Source organism: Scophthalmus maximus, chromosome 12 (assembly GCF_022379125.1).
Source record: "Scophthalmus maximus strain ysfricsl-2021 chromosome 12, ASM2237912v1, whole genome shotgun sequence".
In the NCBI taxonomy this organism is placed as follows: Eukaryota; Metazoa; Chordata; class Actinopteri; order Pleuronectiformes; family Scophthalmidae; genus Scophthalmus; species Scophthalmus maximus.
The window spans coordinates 22,401,613-22,422,606 of NC_061526.1; the positions used below are offsets into that span (position 1 = coordinate 22,401,613).

The window sequence follows — 20,994 nt, forward strand, 5'->3', positions numbered from 1 at the left end:
TTTCCTCCTCTGCACGCTGGACTTTGGTGCGTGTGTTTTTGATGATGTAAAGGAAAGGGATGGGGTGGGTGTGTGGGTGTGTGTGTGTGTGTGTGTGTGTGTGTGTGTGTGTGTGTGTGTGTGTGTGTGTGTGTGTGTGTGTGTGTGTGTGTGTGTGTGTGTGTGTGTGTGTGTGTGTGTGTGTGTGTGTGTGTGTGTGTGTGTGTGTGTGTGTGTTTCCTTCTCCGAGTTCCTCACGGTATTCCCTCTGGGGCAGCAGTGTGTGTCTCTAAGATCTCTTAAGTTTCTTTTTTCCTCTTCGCATCTTGGCCAAGGTTTAATTCAGCTTTGTTGGCGTGGAATTTTATTCAGGATATAGTCCCTTTTGTTTTTGGACAAGAAATATGCATCACGCATCAAAAGAACACATGAATCAAATTGTTTTTCTCCTTCTTAAAGAGTTATTGTTGCAGTTCTAGTGGGGCCAAGGGGCCTATGACACACACACACACACACACACACACACACACACACACACACACACACACACACACACACACACACACACACACACACACACACACACACACACACACACACACACTGAGAGTCCACCATCGACCCAACAAATCACGGGGATGAGCTGAGCTGTGGCCTTTGTTTGGCCATTGAGCGAGGAACAAGCAGGGAGGAGTGAATGCTGTTGAATGGGGGGGGTGACTGATGGTCTTCGCCTCTGACTCGCTTCATTGGGTTTATTTTACGGCGAGGTGCGAGCCCAGGCTGCACTCGGTCGCGTCTGTTGTCAGGGCAACCGGTGGGAATCTGTTGTTTCCCCCTTATCTTTCTTTCCCATCTATGATCGCTTTGTCGTAATATGCCTCCTGGAATGAACGGGGGGCTTAAGTTTATTAAAATGAGCGGACGCGGCGCTCGTGCGCCAAGAGGCGATCCGTGTGTGACGTGTAAATTACTGGAACATTTCACATCGAGGTGGGGCACTGATTTATCTCCCTCCCTCCCTCTCTCTCTCTCTCTCTCTCTCTCTGTGCTTTTGGATTAGGGTTTGAGTGGGTTTAGCCGACACCGAACAGACACACACACCAGCGGCGATGCCGGGTGTGTGAGTAACACGATGCGGATTAAACCAACGCACAAATACTCTGCTCATCAAAGAGATCCTGTGTTGGCCTCACACACACACACTCACACTTAGACACACACACACACAGCTCTTTTTCCCCCCGAGTCATAGCACATAAAGCCGATTCATTGCCAATTATAAGACTCTTGTGAGGAGATGTTTTTAGCTTGGTGCTAAAAGGGGCAGTGAGCGATTTTAATCCAATGCGCTTTTTTGTAAAAAATCTGCAAATATTTCTAATAGCTGTCGGTTGTGTGTGTAAATTGAAAAAAAAACCCACCCCCAATAAAGGCAAATAAAATGCATTATTAAAACATACAGTAACATAAATCACTGGAGCAAATGTGTGCGGCTCAGTTTTTCTTGCTGTTTGCACTTGGAACAGTTTTAAAACGATTCACCGCCAAATCTAAGGAAAACACTGGAGTTGTCGGCCGCGGCCTTCGTCAAACACACACTCTCTGTACTGTAAATAAAGGCACACACACACACACACCTGCCAGTCACCGTTGGGTAATTCACAGGGAGCGTCTGCAAGTGGCCGTGTGTTGAAAGAAGATTCTTGTACATATTTAAGTTTGTGCGCGTTTTTAAAAAGCGCAGAGCGGCGTCCGACTCGGGCCTCCAAAAATAAAGTGTCTCTCCTTAGAGGTGTTGAAAGTAACTGTGGTTTGTTCTATTTGGTATCTGAATACATGAATGTACAGTGTGTGTGTCAGTCTGCGTGAGCACCTTTTTATAATATAGACCATCACAGTGATCCCTAGTTTCTGGAATATCAAAAGAATTCAGATTGGGAATATCATGTTGCTACTTCTTGTTTCACATGAAATATTATGAGGTTTAGGACAGTTGTTGCAGCTCTTGACTAATCTCTTGACAGATAGATGATAATAAAGATATTATCTATTAGATGCTTTTCAAACCATAGAGAATCCAGATCAGATTGATCCGCAATTCTCTCTGGAGAAAAACAACAAACCATTTTCAACCATGGAGAAAAAAAAACGCTTTATAAGACACTAGTCAGTCTAATAGTATGTTCTGTCGCGTGGATCATGTCCCAATTCCTCTCCTATACATATATTTCCGGCCATATGAGTGGTCGACCACTCTTATATCTTTCGAATTTCTTGACAAATTCATGTATTAAAAATATTTCAAGCATTCCCTTCGTCCAACAGAATCAAAACGGGCCTCAGAGGTTTTCACCGCAGCACGGTGACTTGTTGGCGTCGGAGCTGCTGATCGATCACAGATCGCAGCGGTCAGCAGCTCTGTCTTCATCACACCCGCACGAAGCCCGACTGGAAGCTGTTTTCTTTAACGTGCACACGCCGGCGCCGTTGTGCTTATTATAAGTCGCTTTGGACAAAAGCGTCTGCTAAATGAATGCAATGTTGTGACCGAACTGCGTGTAAAAAAACCTCATCAGCCAGAAGTGAGAGTGTGCGTCACTAACTCGCACACACGGGGCGGTAAGAGAGCACTTCACGAGGACACGAGTGGCTGCCATGCTTCCCTGGAGAGTCACCATTAATTCTTTGCCTTTGGTTAAAATATCAATTCGAACTCACTCCAGTAGTTTTGTTAATGTGTTTTTATTTATCTCATAAGATGCATATCATTAGAGCCACTATCTGTACGAGCGCAAGGAACAAAGTGTTCATGCAATAAAACTGCACACTTTTGACGCTGAGAGGTTCTGGGGGACACAATGAAAATGGTCGCGTCACATCCAACTTTCAAATTTGGCGAATCAGTCGCGTAATCTGACGTCACCGCGATTATACAGCCGGGCAGTTGGCGGCGATGAAGAGTGTGGTTGTTGTCCCTGCACAGAAGGCACAGTTTGCCTGTTTATTCGAAGATTATTCTTATTGAACGACGTGTGCGCATATACAAATCCTTCCAGATTCGCCGCTGCACTTCCTCTGGGCCCTCGACAAGACACACGGCAAGTGTTGAAGCCGATAAGACGGAACGGTTCTCGAGAGACATACGGGCCACGTGCAGTCAGACAGGTCGCGATTCCTCGCGTTACAGAATGATACTTGTGTTTAGATATGTGTTAGCGGAAACACAATTGTTGGATGTATGTTTTTGAATAATCCCATGAGTATAAATTCATTAATCTCTGGTTATGGATGTTGTAGATTCCCTTTAAGGTCACGTAACGCTGTTGCGTTCTTTTAAAGCCCTTATCCGATCACGATGATGCACCTGACCCGGACAGCAGGCAGATTTTTCCCCTCTTCTTCTTCTTTCCCTCCCTCGCTTCCTTCTTCTCTGCCACTTCCTGTCTCCATCACTTCGTCCTCCGTGCCCTTTAAATCCGTTTCTTTTCACTTTTTCTGTCTGGTGCTTTTTCTCAACCTCACACATTTGGATCCTCGCCCCCTCCCCTCTCCCCGTTTGAACGAGAGCAGCGGCTGCCAGTGCCGGGTAATCTTTGCTCTGGAAAAAGCAGAGATTAAAATCTCAGATTACAAGGGAGGAGAGAGCGGAGGAGGGATTACAACTTTTTTTTTTTCCCCCACATTGCGTCCCAAACCGAACTGCATGTGGGTCATATACAAAAATGCACGTGTCAGATTGTGTACAGCTCATCCTCACACACTTTTTGTGTGTGTTGTGTTACCAGATCATTAGCTGATACCGAGCTCTGCGGATAGTTAATGCATTGGCCAACAGTTCCATCGATTTCTAACTCGATATCCGTCCACAACACGCTGCTTTTTCTGGATGTACTAGTGTGATTTATTGACTCCGCGTCCCCTCGCTCCCCTGGGAGCATCTGAACTGATCAGTTTGAATTTCAGGGGAACGGACGAGGAGAAGGACGAGAGCAGGATGACTCAGTCGGACACGTCTTCCTCCCTCATCCCTCCATCTGTGGTTTGTTAACGAGGCTCTGGAGGGGATGGGGGGGGGGGGGGGGGGGGGGGGGGGGGGTGGAGGCCATGTCACTGCAGCATTGTGCCACTATCACACTCTGTGGACATTGGGCTGTTCTTATCACATCACAGCGTATACATATACTGCACAAAGTCCAACACGTGCCGGGTAAAATGCAAATTTGATAAAGCGCCGAGATGTTCGATGCTCTCGCTCCCTTTTGTCCGTTCACACTCAGAAGTCGTTATCGAGTTTGCACTCGGATAAAACAAACGTGACACCCCTCCACTAATGTGTGTATTATGGCTCATATAGATTAGATTTACAGGTGACAGGCGTGAAGGAAGTTAGTCATTAACTGTAAAAGAGTAAAATAGCCGTTAACTCAGATGAGGCATTAAATGAGATATATGGCTCATAAGATATTTCAAATATCCTTTTCATATTTTGTAACCCTGACGTGTTCACAAGCAATTCACTCGTTTGATTTGCTAATATTTTTGGTTCCCTATTGTCTTCATAATCGTCTCACTGATATTTGGCACATAAATCAATACAGGCGTAGTTGAGATTTGGACAGTTTGACGCGGTTTGCTATTGGGCTCAAATTGAGTGGCTTTTAATTTCCTTTACTGGAATTACAATCTCAGTCGGCACAGAAATAAATCATAGTCGATGAGGTGACGAAGACTGACGATGAAGGGAAGGATCCGTGAAGCATAGCAGCGTCACGTGATCATCGCCTTGTCGACAATGAAGCCGTATATATGTCTTGTGCTCAGGCTCCGGATAATGTGGACCTGTCCTGTTCTGCCCGACACGTCAGCGCGTGTGTGTGGAGAGGAGAGTGGCCTGTTAGGACATGCTGTTCAATTCCCCTCAGCCCTACCCTGTGTGTGTGTGTGTGTGTGTGTGTGTGTGTGTGTGTGTGTGTGTGTGTGTGTGTGTGTGTGTGTGTGTGTGTGTGTGTGTGTGTGTGTGTGTGTGTGTGTGTGTGTGTGTGTGTGTGTGTGTGTGTGTGTGTGTGTGTGTGTGTGTGTGTGTGTGTGTGTGTGTGTGTGTGTGTGCGCGCTCAATAGAGAAAGTAGAGCAAAGATGAAGTTGTCAACACAAAGCCAAAGGCGGAACTATATATGGACGACTTTTTCTGGACCGTATCGATCAGTTCTGCTCCGTCTGTTGCACTTACAATAGGGAAAAACATTGATCGCTAAGTGCTGTGCAAAAAGGCAAAAACATATAACAACACAACAACAAGAATCAGGGGAATTAATCAATGGGATTGTTCAAAATCTAAATGGCAAAAGTCAGCAAACAAGATTGATGAGACTCCAGGACATATACACGTTTAAACGAAAAAAGAAATGTTGAAAAAAAGGTCCAAAAGTTTGAAGGTCTTATTAGTTTATGATGAAATAGTTTTGTTTATTGCAAAGACATGACCCTTAAATACAAGAGCAAAGGGAAAAATAGTGAAAAGTACATTTATAGGCTATAATAGAAATATGAGCAGTAGTCAAGATATTAAAGATATTTTTTCTGGTGGCTTTATAAATCCTAATATGCAAATATGCAATGCGTGTGCTTTACCTGTAGAACAAAAAGTTGTCTTGTATCCTACTCTACAATCTGCTTGGACTCATTTTCAAATTTTCTGTTCCCTAGAAAGCTGATTAAAGTACGAAATGGAATTATCAAGTTCTCCAGTTACTTAGTTATTTTGTTATTTTCCTCTGAAACACGTTTGCCTCGTGGAGCTTTACAATCTGTGCAGCATATGAGGACAATGTTAGTGTTTGTCTCAGAGCTGGATATCGCCTCAACTCTCTCTCACCGCGTTTGTATTTCTCGCACCATTTCCGATTTTTCCATCTGTTCTCCGACTATTTGGCTTCCCGTTTATTCCGTGTGCGAGTCTCCGTGTCTGCGGAGCCCCGTGGGGATGTGGGGAGGGAGGCGGAGGGCCGCCTGGTCACTAGCTGGCCAGTAGTTACGAGCCCTCGGAGCGGCGGAGAAGTGCCACGCTGATTCAAACTGCCTCCGCTGGATCTCTCCATTGTCATATAGTGAAGATAATGTGAAAATTATACAACACACTGCGTAATAGCCCCTATGGAGCGCAGCAACATAGTCGTATTGATGGATAGCGCTGTTTAAAGATCCTCTCTGCGCCTTGTGTTTCATTTATTATTCATACGGATGGTACCACTATCACTTAGTGTGTTTTCTAGTCATCTGTCCGAACAAAACGCTCCCCAGCTTCTGTCCCGACCGGGTCGAATGTCTTTGAACCTGCAGGTTCCCCTGCGGTTTGTGTAACTCGAACTTGTGTCCTGTGGCGTCTCGATGCATTAGAGCTCGGCGGCGTACAAGGAGCTTCTTCTTCTTCTGGATGCCCTCGGGTGGGGGAGTGCAGTCGGAGTGGGCCCTGGCAAATATATAAAAGTGTTTTTGCGGCATTAAGCCTTTCACAAACTTGTGAGTGTGTAATTTGTGCCTGAAGTACTGTACATACTCCATATTTGTCCCCAGAGCGCCGCTGCATGTGTTCTTGTGCTGACGGGTAAGAAGGCGATGAAAGAATGGCTTATTGGAAAAGACAAGAAAAACCGGAACGCCCGAAAATAACCGAGCCGCTTTCAGCGGAGCTCGCAATGTGGCTCGAAACGAGTTTGGATGAATTTTCATATTGTATTGGGTCCAAACATCTGTGGTCATCGGAGGAATGATGCTAATGACTTTTCCTCTGGTGTCACCGTCGGGTCCAAGTGTTTACGTGCCCAATTAAATATGCCGTGTTTGGCGCTGAGGCCTTGCAGCAATGAAGGTTCTGGCCTCAAACCTGGCGGCTGGCTGGGGCCTGGGATCGGCTCCGGCCCCCTTGCCACCCTCAAAGGATTTGCAACATTGGATGAATGTATTGGAACAAATAAATTCGTCGAAAACATTCTTGGCTCCCTGACGATGACTCCAGGTGTGTTTTTCAGACATGCACGGATTATGGGTACAGACATTTTCCGGAGAGTCAGATGCGTTCACAGAGGGAACATGTCACACGAGGGGCCGGAGCCTGGGTAGAGAGTCCACCGCCGCTGGCCGGGAATCTTCCTGAGGTATTGTCACATGGACTCACTCGTACATTTTCCAGGAAATTTCACGAAAAGGTTCAGAATCCAGTGCCTTTCTGAAAGCAGCTTGACTGACTTTGGGTATCCCCAGACATTTCATATTATTATTTTAGTTTGATCCTTGCATACTGTTTACATTTTGCATCTATTGTGCGACGTTCAGGATGTTCGGTTGATTTCACGGTGGTTCCTGAACGCAGCATGATACGTTAGTATTGTTGCAGTGGTTTCTTTGCAACCATATATTCTATCAACAAGATCCTCCATCCATATTCATGTCTGAGACTTATGACACAACAGTATCACAGTACACACACAGTATAATTTCATCACGGCGAGGTTGAGCTTTTCGGTGATTGGCTTAAAAACACCCGGTTTGAAAACGTCTCCTCCGCTAAATCTCTTGATCTGGATTCTCTCAATCCCATTATTCCTGCTCCCACCGACACACACGGTTAATCTAGTGTGCTGGTTCAAGGCGGCGTGTGTGTGTGTGTGCGTGCGCTTGCATGTGTTTGCTTGCGTGTGTGTGTGTGTTTGTGTGTGTGTGTGTTCATGCTGGGTTAGCCCAGTAATAGATATAGTATAATCTGTTATATTCAATGGATATTAGTGAAAATGTATGTATTTATTTGTTCATTTATTTGATTTATTGACTATTTTTCAGTCTCTGAAAGCTGAAACCAGCAAACATTTGTTTGTTTTTTTGGTTGATAAATGATTTGAACAACATTAAATCATTAGTAGTAATTACTGAATGGTTGATTACATCATCTTATGGCAAAGCTGTTGCTTCAGACTGGGGATCTTGTGTATTATTTTCAATATTTCAATATTTCTTGTCGTTAAATTGTCAGAAATAAAATACGACAATAAAACTGTTATTCGACAAGCAGCTCTTTCATTAGCTTCTTTTGTAACAGTTGACAGTGACAATTAATATTTACATACAGTTTAATACTTTACTAGCACCCAGTGGGGGTTTTACATTTTCTGTAAACAACCTTGTGTTGATGGATCGGTCCCATGCGTCAGTTTTCGCTGAGAGGTGCTGATTATTTTTTGACAAATCATCAAGTCCCATGCACCTCTCTGCATATCGGCTTTTATTAAAGTCACACTGATTCGCGGAAGGGGGGAGAGACATCGTCTCCACCTCCGGCTCGGATATTAGTTAGTTAGTGGCAAATAAATCATGGATCAGAAGGCAGGAATAAATGGGCCCCTGACTCTCAGATTGCTGCGAGCGGCCGACGCTGCTGCAGTTTCCTGTTGTGTTTGTGTCGGGCCGTCGTCGGTTCCCTGTGGCAAGGTCCTGACTCCCGGCTCCATCGATGAGACACTCGGATGAGCGGGAGTATCTCATATACAGTGCGCTACCACGGGCTTCCTCTGCCGTCTCTAATCTCGCACTTTGAATATAAAAAAGCCAGACGCAAATCACACACCAACGCAAAGACACACACACTGAATCTGAAGATGATCAGTTTTATGATCGCGAGTCTGTAGATTATTTTTCCGCTGCCATGCTGCTGGTGAGGTCGTAGTGGGGGCGCTAGGTCAATTTGTTCGGTCCTCTACCCAATGGTCTTAACGATTAGTAGCAAACAGCTGTTAAAATATATGTTTTATAAGTTGTTATCGTTTTAATTGCACTGGTATCGTGTCGATACGCAAAGTATCCAGGTATCAGAATTGGTATCGGGGAGCGAAAAATGCTATCAGCACATACTCGAGAGATAAAGTAGAGATCGATTGTTAAGTAAACTAATCAATTCAATACTTAACTTTTTGTTGCCCTTTTGACTTGTTGTGGAACGACAAATCAAATCTAGAGCATTTATGCGCCAAGTTTTATGACTAGTATTAGTTCCCCCAACTGCAGCCCGTGTTTCACTTTTCTAAGAGAAGCACATTCTGCATTCACAAATCAATTCATACATTTTTTATGACTCGGGGAGGGGAGACGAATCCCCTTGTTCCAGACGAGTGAACGTTCCCTTCATATTTCCCAGTGGACTATTGCCCCTGGTGTGTTATTATCCGTGTGTATCGACTGTGTGTTCACTCGTCTGTACAGTAATCTAAATGGCCTCGGAGCAGACCTGAGTGGGGGGGGGGGTCATACAGGCCGTGCAATGACTGTACGACTTCCTGTCCCCCCTGGAGCCTCTGTGTGTCCACATGTTTTATAAATCCCCCACTTTCACCCTGGTGTCGGAGACGCGGTCGGACTGCAGAGCGACGGAGCCGCACGCTGAACTCGCCCCCAATCCCCCCGCGACCAGCTGCTCCGTGACCTCCGCGTCTGCTCGTCGGAGGCAGCGATGGAGCGGAATGCAAAAAACTGTTTGTTTGTGCAAATTAAAAATTGCGATCTGCTCACGAATGTAGAAAAATGAGCATGACTCATCGTCGTTGAGTGTAGAAAGGTACGTTCAGTAAGAGGATGTTCTGCTGTGCTCACACTGTGGTCCTGCGCTAATCCTTCAATTATTTCTCATAATATAATTAATTTCATCATCAGATATACCTCTTAACCTTTTACCACCCAATGTTCCAGCATTGTAGCGAGCACCATGTGCACAGTCACGTTAAATATGAACATGTCGCTTCATGTGAACGCGCTGATCGATTAGACACTTGACTTGTTTTGTCTGTCAGGTTGATTTTTATGTACATTTTAACATCTTTCTTTTTATGTCTTTTTTGGGTGCACGTACACAAATGAGTAAATAAAAAAATAAAGAATTTTGATTTAATGTAACAACCTCATATAGATCATGACATTTAGACACAGAATTTTTCCGAAAATACATTATAACAACAGCTAAATGGAAAAGTATTTGCATGAACGACTGTGCTGTAATAAAAAAGAAGTAGATATTTTAGGATGGTTATTCTCTACTGACTCTGCAGGACGTACAGTATCAGTGGCTGTGCAGCGAAAAAGCCACGGGACGATATATTAAAGTCTCTTTTATTTATTCTGCTTGTGTGTGAGAAGGAAAAAAGAAATGAAGCCGACAAACCTTGAGGACGCGTCAGCAGTTTGCTCGTGTGTGTGTCTGTGTGTGTTTTGGCGGTAAGTCGGTGTTGTGTGTGCGCTTTGCTGCCGTGGCAACCAGAGTCACCGCGCACTAATATTTTAGGTTGTCTTACATAATCGTCTGCTGTAGTCGATGCGGCGTGGGGGTTCGTTTCAGGACACAGAGTCACTACAGGCGGATGTTTGTGCGAAGCCTCTGGCCCCTCGCTGCTCGCTGACCACTGCGACGCCTCGGGACAGATCCACTGTCTCATCAACGGCCCCTCTCTCTCTCTCTCTCTCCTCCTCCTCCTGCTTCGCCCCAGCCTCAAAAGCTAAAGATGCCTCTCAGGATGACGCACTCGATGCTCTTTTGACCCTCTTGCTCTCTTTTCTTTATATGAGCTCTTTGCTTCTTTTTTTTTTTTTTTTTTTTTAAAGAGGATATGAAGAAAATGGTTGAAGTTGGAAGATGAAAAAACACCTGATGTTTTGATTTGTCTAACAGGTTTCTGATGCATAGTAGAGCGACAACAATTAATCGCTAAGTTATCGACTAGTAAACTAATCGACAACTATATTGGTAATCGATTAAAATTCTATGATTTCACTTTGTCAAATGTGAATATTTTCTGGTTTCTTTGCCCCTCTATGACGTTAAACTGAATATTATTGGTTTGTGGACAAAACAAAACAACATCTTGGGGTTTTTGGGAAGAGCGGCCGACATTTTAAACCATTTTATTAACAAAACTATCAATCGAGGAAATAATCGACAGATTAATTAGCTGCAACAATTAATCGATTAGTAATCGACTAGTAAACTCGATTAAGTAGTTTTTATGAAAAGAAAATGTAAAAAATTCTCTGATTTCAGCTTTTTAAATGTGAATATTTTCTGGTTTCTTTGCTCCTCTATGACGGTAAACTTAAAACCTTTTTGTTTTGTGGACCAAACAAAATATAATCTTTGTGTTTGGGAAACAGAATCGATAATGGAAATATTAGTAAGTTGCAGCCCTAGTGCATAGTTGAGCCTGAACGCCTGCACAGACTATAGCGTCTGATGTCTGTTTGAACACCTCATCTTTTACATTTTACAACTTATTGAGCCTAAGAAGAGTTTTCATTTTCTATAAGAAGTTCCTTAATGAGGCGTGATACAATTTTGCACCTCCTATGTAAATCTATCTGAGAAAGGAAATTCTCTTCAGATGTAGTCTGACCTGTTGTTAAGATAATATCCCGTTTACTGAGTATTTCTTATTTTTCCTCTTCCCCGTGTGGCCGCAGGCGGAGCGCAGCGGCTGCGATGTCAACAACGTCCTCAGCATCCCGGTGCCAATGCGGCGCGGCGGCTCTGAGTCCAACCTGGACGTGGTGGACAGCGTCGGGGACGACGGCGTGGGCCTGGACTTCACCAAGGGAGCGCTGGGCATCGACAGCCTGCAGCAGAAGATCCTCAAGGTCAGCTGGAAGGCACGACCCCACACGACACGACTCAACCAGCCGGCGTCGTCTCTTTGCAGATTTACTAGTGTTTGACTTGCGGAGCACTGTGTACACATGTGACGCGTGTGTCGTCCATAGTCGTACATCACGCGGGAGTGAAAGATTAAACCAGTGACCAGCCAAGTCCCATTAAAATGTCAGTTATGATTCAACAATCATAAAAGTATTAGAAATTGTGTTTCAATACATTTTCTGATTCATTTTATTCAACATGGAATCATTCCCACCTCAGGAACTTGAGGCATCGGCAGTTTAATTTGATTCTTTTATAGTTTTTTTTATATTTTTAATCTAATTTGGGACTGTAACAGGAACCAAACGATGAGAATAATAAATAATAAAATGGGATGCTGCCCCCAGTGAGTAATAAATACAAATTAAATCAGTTTTGTATTAAAAAGAAGGAATAAAGGACGTAGCAAGGTTACTTTTTTATCCTTAAGGCAAAGAAACTTGTTTTTTATGACATTACAAAAAAAATGACAAAAAATGTTTTATTTTAGGTGAAGAAATTCAATATCTAGAAATGCAATAAAAAGGAAAATCCATTTAGATTAGAAGAATTAAAAAATGAACTTTCAAAAGTGGTAATATTCTAGAAATACGGCTAATAAAGATTCAGTGAGGAAACAAAACATCATCGCCGCTTCACCTAACAACTCCTCCTCCTTCCGTCGTTGTCCCCTCAGGTAACGGAGCAGATGAAGGTGGAGCAGGCGGCCCGGGACCAGAACGTGGCGGAGTACCTGAAGCTGGTGAACAACGCCGACAAGCAGCAGGTGTCGCGCATCCGCCAGGTGTTCGAGAAGAAGAACCAGAAGTCGGCGCACAGCATCGCGCAGCTGCAGAGGAAGCTGGAGCAGTACCACCGCCGCGTGAAGGACGGCGAGACCAACGGCAAGCATGGCCCGAAGGACGGCGGCAAGGAGTCCGGGACCCACAGCAAGGAGGGGAGCCTGCGGGACGTCAGCGCCACGGGACGGCACCCGACGCTGGACAAGGTGAAGACGATCGGCCCCGGCGTGTCGCTCTCGCCGCCGTTCTTCTTCAACAAGTCACGGGAGTTCGCCAACCTCATCCGCAACAAGTTTGGCAGCGCCGACAACATCGCCCACCTCAAGAGCTCCATGGAGGCGGGCTCGGGGCTGCAGGTGGACGCCGGGGCGAGGGGCCTGAGCGGCAGCGCCACCACGGTGGCCAAGGGGAGCAAGTACCAGAGCGACGACGAGTGCTCGACGGGCACGTCGGCGTCCGCCGACTCCAACGGGAACCCGGGAACCGGGGGCTCGGGGGCGGGCTCCGGGGGTCCCGGGCGGTCAGACTCAAACGGGCGCCTGGGGGAGGTGCTGGACATGGTGCGGGAGATCAGGGAGTCTCAGGTGCAGCTGGCGGACGACATGGAGGCGATGAACACGCAGTTCAAACGGGACTACAGCTACTTCACACAGGTGCTGCAGGAGGAACGATACAGGTGAGTAAAATCACAACCGCTCACCTGTCATATAGGGCCCATAAAGAACAATTACATAACATTCTTACATGGCGTCATAGTTGTTGTTTCTCCAAACCAGAGCCAATAAATGTCAAATAACAATGTGATTTTTTTATTGTAATAAGTATCGATAATTTATGGCCATATATCGCCCAGTCCCTCTAAAAACAAATACAAAATCTATATGAAGTAATGATAAATTGATCTAATTACTCATTTTACTGATTTTAACCAGGGGTGCGCTCAGTTTTCTCTGCAGCTGCACTGTCCCAAAAAAAGATTAATCCAATAACACTTCCCCTGCAGCAAACTCTCATAAGCAGGGGGAATAAAAAAAATCTGTTTGCACGTCAGCTGCTGAACTTAAAAGAGCTTTTGACAGTTTTATGGGGGAAACATTACTATCAGCTTTTGTCAACTAAAAATAGACGAGCAGAGCTTTACACACACACACACACACACACACACACACAAATCCCCGGACCGTTGCTGAGTCAACCAAGGGCAAATGTTTTCAGCGGCTTACAGTCGCCTTGGTGGATAAAAAAACCCCGCCTGTACTCAACTCAACCCACACTCATGCACTTAATTATGCATCTCGTCTTTGGCGCTCTGCCCTCCGCACCTACTCCACCATGTTATTTTTTTTTGGCCGGTCTTCAGGTATGAGCGGCTGGAGGACCAGCTGAACGACCTGACGGAGCTGCACCAGCACGAGACCAGTAACCTGAAGCAGGAGCTGGCAAGCATCGAGGAGAAGGTGGCGTACCAGGCCTACGAGAGGGCCAGGGACATACAGGTAACAACATGTGCACGAACAACAACTGTCTGCAGCCTTTGAGGAGCTTTATTGCTGAATAAACCCACCACACGTGTGTGTGTGTGTGTGTGTGTGTGTGTGTGTGTTTCTGTGTGTGTGTGCGCGCAGGAGGTGCTGGAGTCGTGTCAGACGCGCGTGTCGAAGCTGGAGCTGCAGCAGCAGCAGCAGCAGCAGACGGTGCAGCTGGAGCACACCGACGCCAAGGTGCTGCTGGGCAAGTGCATCAACATCATGCTGGCCATCGTCACGGTGATCCTGGTGTGCGTCTCCACGGCGGCCAAGTTCGCCGCGCCGCTGCTGCGCAGCCGCCTCCACCTGGCGCTCACCTGCGTGGCCGTGTCCCTGCTGGCGCTGCTGTGGAGGAACTGGGAACACTTGCAGTGCGCGCTGGAGCGAGTGCTCCTGCCGCACTGATCGTGAAAAAACGGTGGACAAGCAAGCCTTTTTATCCGAGAAAAAAAAAGACGGGGGTCTCCTGGAGGCGGGTTGTCACGGTAACACAGGCACTGGGGGAGGAGTTTACAATATGTAGCCTTACACAAGCCATATAGCTCCCCAGTTGATATTTTTCGGGGCTCCGCGGTGACTTGATTTTACGGCTCCGTGCTCTGCATGCTCTGACCCGAGTCGGTTATTCCACACAACAACAACACACAGATGTAAGCTGATTATGAATTATGACAACTGAAGCAGAAGTGCTTGACCGCGGAACGGCAGAGGTGCAAACGTACACACACACACACACGCCGCGACAGTGAATCACTACATTCGGACTCTATTGGGAGAAATAAGCTGCAGTTGGATCGGATGTGCGAGTCGAGACACTAAAAGACTAAATATAAAACGCGTGGGCTTTTATTTTGGTTGGCGGAGGAGACGATTATGTCCAGTCCTTTATGGGAAGTGCACTTGTCACGGCACCACCTCACCCCGCTCACTGCTGAACAAACGCCGGCTCCCTGTCGCATCCAAGCGGATCAGTTGTGAAGTCGCACAGGAGGCTGAACTCGTTACACCAGCCAGATAACACAGAGACGCGTCCGCCTCAAGGTTGGGTTACACCCAGTGTGTGTGTGTGTGTGTGTGATTGTGTCACTGTCCTGCACGTCGAAGCCTGGGATACACGTTGTTTTAAACTGTGGTTGTGTTTTTTGTCTGTCTGCTTGTGTGTCCCCGTTTTTTTGGGGGAATACGATCGAGTGGATTGAGCAGCGTGAGAAGCCGGAGCAAGGAGACGATTGGTTCAGCTCAGTGGCAACAAAGGAAATGGCGATTCAGGCGGCTCTGACTGAGGAAAACAAAATCCACCTGCCTGCACCTGTAGAGGAGAATGAAACAAAGTGTTCTGTGACTCAGCGGGTTCCTTTCATCTGTCTTTCTGAAAAGGTTTCCATAATCCAAGACAACTTGATGAACTGAAATCCCACATTCATAAAACTCTCTTCTGAAGTCTTTTTTTCTCTCTACTTTCCAGTTCAAATATCCGTCACCTGAAACCTTTGTCTCTGTGCTGCTTCTGTTACGGACACGTCTGTCGTCTTCTGTCGAGCCGTGACGTTATAAACCCTTTGAGCGTTACATTCTTCCGAGACCTTATCTGCGTTGTATTAATAAACAACGACATTAATTAATTTTTTTTAAATGCCGTCCTTATCTAAACATAGACAGAGTAAGCGACATGAGAAACTGTTGAGAATGACTCGGGAGGTTTAGTTTGAAACGTCAGAGTTTTTTCTTTCTTCTGGAGCAGAATGTGGAAGTTCTGGTTTCCTCCTTTTTTCGATCTGTACGAAAACCAAAACTGACCAAAAAAAAGGTGCTGGTTGGTGGATTTTGTGACCCATTGACTTCCAGTAACGAGGCTTATTTTATTTTCGCAAATCTCAAACCATAACTTTAGAGGAAAGCTTGTGAGCGGCCTCCTGTCATGTTATTTTTTCCTTCGTGTAAAATCTGTTTGACGTTCTTCAGGTTAACAGTTGCTGAGAGAAAGATCCCGTACGTTGACTTGCTGTACTCATTTCCAAAGACTGCAGCTTAAGCACGGACCAGCTAGCAATGTACTGTACTGTAAACTGTGAGGAAGAACCTACTGTACCTGAATCCTGCTCTCAGTGCAGAGAGCATCACTAACTTTTACACACAGTGGGAGAAGAGAAGCAGAGTCCGTCTGTGACTCCAAATCCTGATTTTATTAAACTTCCTTTTTTTTCAACGAGGTTGAACAGAACAAAGTAACTTCTGTGTGAAAGTCTTTGTTGTTGTTGTGCTGCGTTCATGTCTGCTGGGAGTAATCAAAGTGACTCGATAGAGATGAGGTTTGAAAGGAGCTCAGAAAAGAAACCTGTAATCATGTTTTAACACGTGTGAATCATTAAAAGACTTAATGGATAAATCCGGTTCCAGTGATCTGTCCCTGAGCGATAATTTAAGTATCATAGTGACCGTTTTTTCCCGTGGGACATGAATGCAGCATTACAGACTGAACTGAGGGAAGTGGAACAATGTAGCTCGACGCTCCCGGACCCCTGCATCACTGTGATGATGATGATGATGATGATGATGATGAGGGGGTTGAAATGGGACTGATGCCTTTTCAATGCAGCTCATTTCGTCAACTGTGTGAAAACTCTCTCTTCTGTTCATGTACCTTCAGAAATTAAATTTTAAAAAAGCCAAATATGGAGATTTTCAAAGGCACATTAGCCTTTTTTAAAATTGGCCCTAACACTATTTCTGTCTGCTCTTTGTGAGAGACGTGCACCTTCTCCGCAAAAGCTGTATTTGTATGTCCGTAATGTGTATTTTTCACATTTCCGTCTCTTCTATATGTGCATTAGTTTGTAGTTATGACATTATTTGTTCATTTGTTTTTTCAGATGAAATAAATATTTGTTTTTTCCAAGATTGTTGTCTCATCCATTCTACAGCACACGACTCATCTGACAGACTGCGTGATGTGAGCATCCATCATAAGGAATTCATACGTATAAAAATGGGTGTGAATGACTGTAAACTGTAGTGCAGTGTAAGATCAGGATAAACCTTTTAATCTATGTTTCCCGGCCTCAGGTTTATTATCCACATGATGTTTGTTTGGCTCCTTTTCTTTCCTCCTGCTCAGTTTCTAATCAGCTGCATGAACGAGGACACAGAATAAAACCAGGAGGAGACTGACACCTAGCGGCCACATGTGAACAGTGCTTTAAAGTATTTGATAAGAGTTTTTTTATTATTATTATTATTTATCACCTGTTAAATCCATTGTATTAATAATATAGATTTTATTTCCTAAAGGTCATCATGACTATATTTTGTAAAGTAAACAAAGCCACGAAAGATGTATGGAAATTAAATTTGTATTCACATTCAGCAGAAATTATTTTCTCTCTTTTACCAGAAGTTTAATATGTAATAAATTATATTATTTCCCACTTAATTGAAACTTGGAATAGAAGACATAAAATGTTATTAGATATGATGATTTATCATTTGAGTTATCCAATGAGAGAGTCTGTTTACTACCAAGACCATCGTAATGTTTTTTATCCCTTTATTTTGTAAATAAAAACAAAATTTTATAAATTTTGCCCTATTATAATTGAGAAAAGAAATTAAAAAGAGCAAGGAAAAAATACAGTAAATTAATAAGAGTTACATTACATTATATCTCCTAGAATGTGTTTATCATGAAGTTCCAGTAGGTGAATATTGATATGATTTTTCAAACTGTAAAGTCAAGTACAGCTGTACAAACTGAGATAATGTATGAATAAATTGTTTAGATCTTTAAATAAAATAAAACAATAAAAGGAACAAGAAAGTAAAAACATTATTTTAAAATAAAGTTGTCCTCCGCGCCAGCAGGGGTCGCTGGTGAGCCCACGTAATGTTTTGGCGCAAACCGGAAACACCATAACTGTCCTCCTCCAGATGAGAGTTTAGTGTTGCGGCATCTGACTGTGAATACGAAGAAACAAAATAAAATGAATACCGACCGCGGTGGTTAATTTTAAATATTCAAAAACGAACAGAGTGACTTTGGGTTTTTTACTTCACTCGCACGGAAGTAGACGGCCAGGAGGGGCACAGGGATGTTAGCTAGTTTTAGGCTAACACTGTTAGCATCGCGTCGGTAACGTCATGTTCGTGATTTCAGCCTAAAGACGTGTTGTTGTTGTTGTTGTTGTTGTTTTAAATCGTGGGTCGACTCTAAATGGACGAGCACAAGGAGAACATTCACGCCGAGGAGGACGTGAACGTCAAGATGTCTGCGACCAGAGAAGAGGAGGAGGAGAAGGTTGGTGTCGACAAGCGGACACAGTAAACAATGGATTGAACAACGACTGTGTTAAGACACGTTGTTATGAATGAAGTATTCGGTTTGGCTTCATTTCACACCTATATCTGCACGATTATTAGCTTGATTTGTCTGAAATATTCATTCAAAGCTCTTCTCAGTATGACGACAATTAAATTGGACCTCTTACTTAAAAAATAACATCAAAGTCTAAACTACCACATGTTTGTTTTACACTGGATTAGTTGGAGGTAGATGTACATGTGGTGTGTAGTGTCTTGGTGCAATTAAACTACTATTTCTTATTACTAATATTTTATATAATCGCCACATTTATGGAGCATTACATCGTCCTGACTGAGATCCTTCCTCCTCCTCACTACAGGCGAAGTCTTGCAGCAGCAGGATTTGCCCCGAGGCGGAACCCGCCGCCCCTCAGGTGTCCGTGTCCCCGTCCCAGTCCAACAGTGACTTCAGTCACCCGGTTTACAAGGAGATCTCTTTGGCCAACGGACATATCAACCGCATGTCCATGGACCAGCTGCGGGTCAAGTTGGCCGAGCTGAAGCTTGACACGAGGTAGAGTTTGCAAAAAATGTTTTTGGTGAGAGAAATCACAGATCTGTCCGTTGAATAATCAATGAACTTCATTATGTCCTTGTGTGTGTGAAGGGGAGTGAAGGACGTGATGAAGAAGAGGCTGAAGAACCACTACAAGAGGCAGAAGCTGCTGCAGTCGGCGGCCGAGGGCGGACCCACCGACACCTACTACGACTACATCTGCGTGGTGGACTTCGAGGCCACGTGCGAGGAGAACAACCCGTCCGACTTCCTCCACGAAATCATCGAGTTCCCCATGGTGCTCATCAACACGCACACGTTAGAAATCGTGAGTTTGATTTTCTGTTAAAGATTTGTTTTACTTTTTAATATGCAAAGTGATACATTTTTCCCCATATTGTATTTTTCTGCAGGTTGACACTTTTCAGGAATATGTCAAACCTGAGTCAAACCCGACGCTTTCAGATTTCTGTGTGAAGTTAACGGGGATAACGCAGGTTTGTTTGAGCTCAGTTCATATTTGAGTTTCTTCTTTAATATCAGCGTCTCATTACTACGATGTAGAGTTGTGTAGTGTCCGTGAAGAAAATATGTTTTGTATGTCGAGCAGAAAATGGTTGACGACGCCGACCTGTTCCCAGACGTCCTGCGGCGAGTCGTGGCCTGGCTTCAGGAGAGAGAGCTCGGGACGAAGTACAAATACGCCATGCTGACTGACGGGTACGACGTCCCACTTTCAGCACCGCCACAGAAAATGTTTCAATAGTCCCTTCAATTAGATTTAATCTGACATTTGGTCATGTCACCTTTTTTTTTTCCAGAGCCTGGGACATGAGCAAGTTCCTCAACATCCAGTGTCGTATAAGCGACATCAAGTATCCGCCATTTGCAAAGAAGTGGATCAACATACGGAAATCATATGGGAACTTCTACAAGGTTTATTTTTTTATTTGTATTCTTCAGAAAGAGTCCATGTTTTTCAGAATTTGCTCTGGTTTGACTTAATTTTACATAAATAATGTCAATGTTGCTGCAGCCTAATCTGAAACCTACAGCGAACCCCCGCCGACCATCTCATCCCTGTTCCCCCTCCCAGGTCCCGCGCACGCAGACGAGGCTGAGCACCATGCTGGAGAAGCTGGGCCTGACGTACGAGGGCCGCCCCCACTCGGGGCTGGACGACTCGCGCAACATCGCCCGCATCGCCGTGCGCATGCTGCAGGACGGCTGCCAGCTGCGCGTCAACGAGCGAATGCACGGCGGCCAGCTCCTCTCCGTGCCCAGCTCGGCGCCCCTGGAGGGAGCGCCGGCGCCGCGCAACCCGCGCGCCAGAGAGTAGCCCCCCCCCCCCCCCCCCCCCGGAAAAAAAACTGATTCTTTATCCTCGTGAGTTAAGAAAAGAAGAAAAAAAATCCCAAGCACTTTACAGTCTTCACCGTAAAGTTTTTAGCTCATTGAAAAAGGGTATTTGAGTTTCACCAATAAAAAGATGATGTTTTATTTTTAAAAGATTGTCTTTGACTTCGTATGTGAGAGTTTCTCTCTCTCTCACCACATCTCTGTATATTTTTACACCACGTGAAAGCAAATATCATTTCTCAGTCTCATCAGTCACCTGCGTCACCACACGCCTTATCAAGCTGCTGAAGATCATCTTTTATTTGTCCTATAATAGTTTGGATTCCGATTTACTCCCAAGAGTAAAACTTTGAGAAAACACTGAATAATTGTTCTGTCTGTGCCAAAAGAAAATTTGATCTTTATCATACCCATTGTCTGTCTTACATGATACTAGTATTATAAACATGAAGTGCTTCAGAGCCACTTCTCCAGAGCGAGTTTACAGTTTTAAATAAAAAGGAGCAGTGGAGGTTCATCGTCTGTGTCGTCTCGGATCCGGAGACATAAAAAGTTCGTACAAACGCAGGCGAAGACGCTCAAGTCTTACCTGATGTAAAGTTCTGTGCGAGTTAAAGTGTTGTCACCTTTTGTATGGAAATGAATGTTTATTTCATGGAGCCTGATCTATTTTAACAGGAATAAAATATTCTTCTGAATGCAAAATGATTTGTTTCCTCGTCTATAATAATCTCGGCTTGTGCTTTCGAGGACTCTGCTCCTTGAATCTTGTG

At 44.7% G+C, this 20,994-nt stretch overlaps 2 protein-coding genes across 9 annotated transcripts in view; both read left to right on the forward strand.

Moving 5' to 3' along the window:
- Nucleotides 1-16,908, forward strand: part of LOC118286782 (transmembrane and coiled-coil domain protein 3-like) — a 31,059-nt gene extending 14,151 nt beyond the window's left edge. For 6 of the 8 annotated variants that reach the window (XM_035611505.2, XM_035611481.2, XM_047336323.1 and 3 more), the window contains 4 exons: nt 11,471-11,644; nt 12,379-13,160; nt 13,845-13,980; nt 14,110-16,908. In XM_035611505.2, the coding sequence (XP_035467398.1) occupies nt 11,471-11,644; nt 12,379-13,160; nt 13,845-13,980; nt 14,110-14,415 (1,398 nt within the window). In that variant the 3' untranslated portion in view covers nt 14,416-16,908. Of the gene's footprint in view, nt 1-7,008; nt 7,135-11,470; nt 11,645-12,378; nt 13,161-13,844; nt 13,981-14,109 lie in introns of all 8 variants that reach the window. The other 2 variants (XM_035611490.2, XM_035611497.2) reach the window with 1 other exon arrangement.
- Nucleotides 16,909-17,894: 986 nt separating this feature from the next.
- On the forward strand, nt 17,895-20,926 carry eri1 (exoribonuclease 1). Its single transcript, XM_035610835.2, has 7 exons — nt 17,895-18,301; nt 18,687-18,880; nt 18,974-19,190; nt 19,276-19,359; nt 19,473-19,582; nt 19,684-19,798; nt 19,959-20,926. Exons 1-7 carry the CDS (start codon nt 18,218-18,220, stop codon nt 20,199-20,201), a joined length of 1,047 nt encoding a protein of 348 aa, XP_035466728.2. The 5' UTR covers nt 17,895-18,217; the 3' UTR covers nt 20,202-20,926.
- The last annotated feature ends 68 nt before the right edge of the window (nt 20,927-20,994 follow it).

Coding starts and splice junctions, on each gene's coding strand:
- eri1 (XM_035610835.2), top strand. CDS start 18,218: ATGGACGAGCACAAGGAGAACATTCACGCCGAGGAGGACGTGAACGTC. Junction 18,302..18,686: donor GAGAAGAGGAGGAGGAGAAG/GTTGGTGTCGAC, acceptor TCCTCACTACAG/GCGAAGTCTTGCAGCAGCAG. Junction 18,881..18,973: donor GAGCTGAAGCTTGACACGAG/GTAGAGTTTGCA, acceptor GTGTGTGTGAAG/GGGAGTGAAGGACGTGATGA.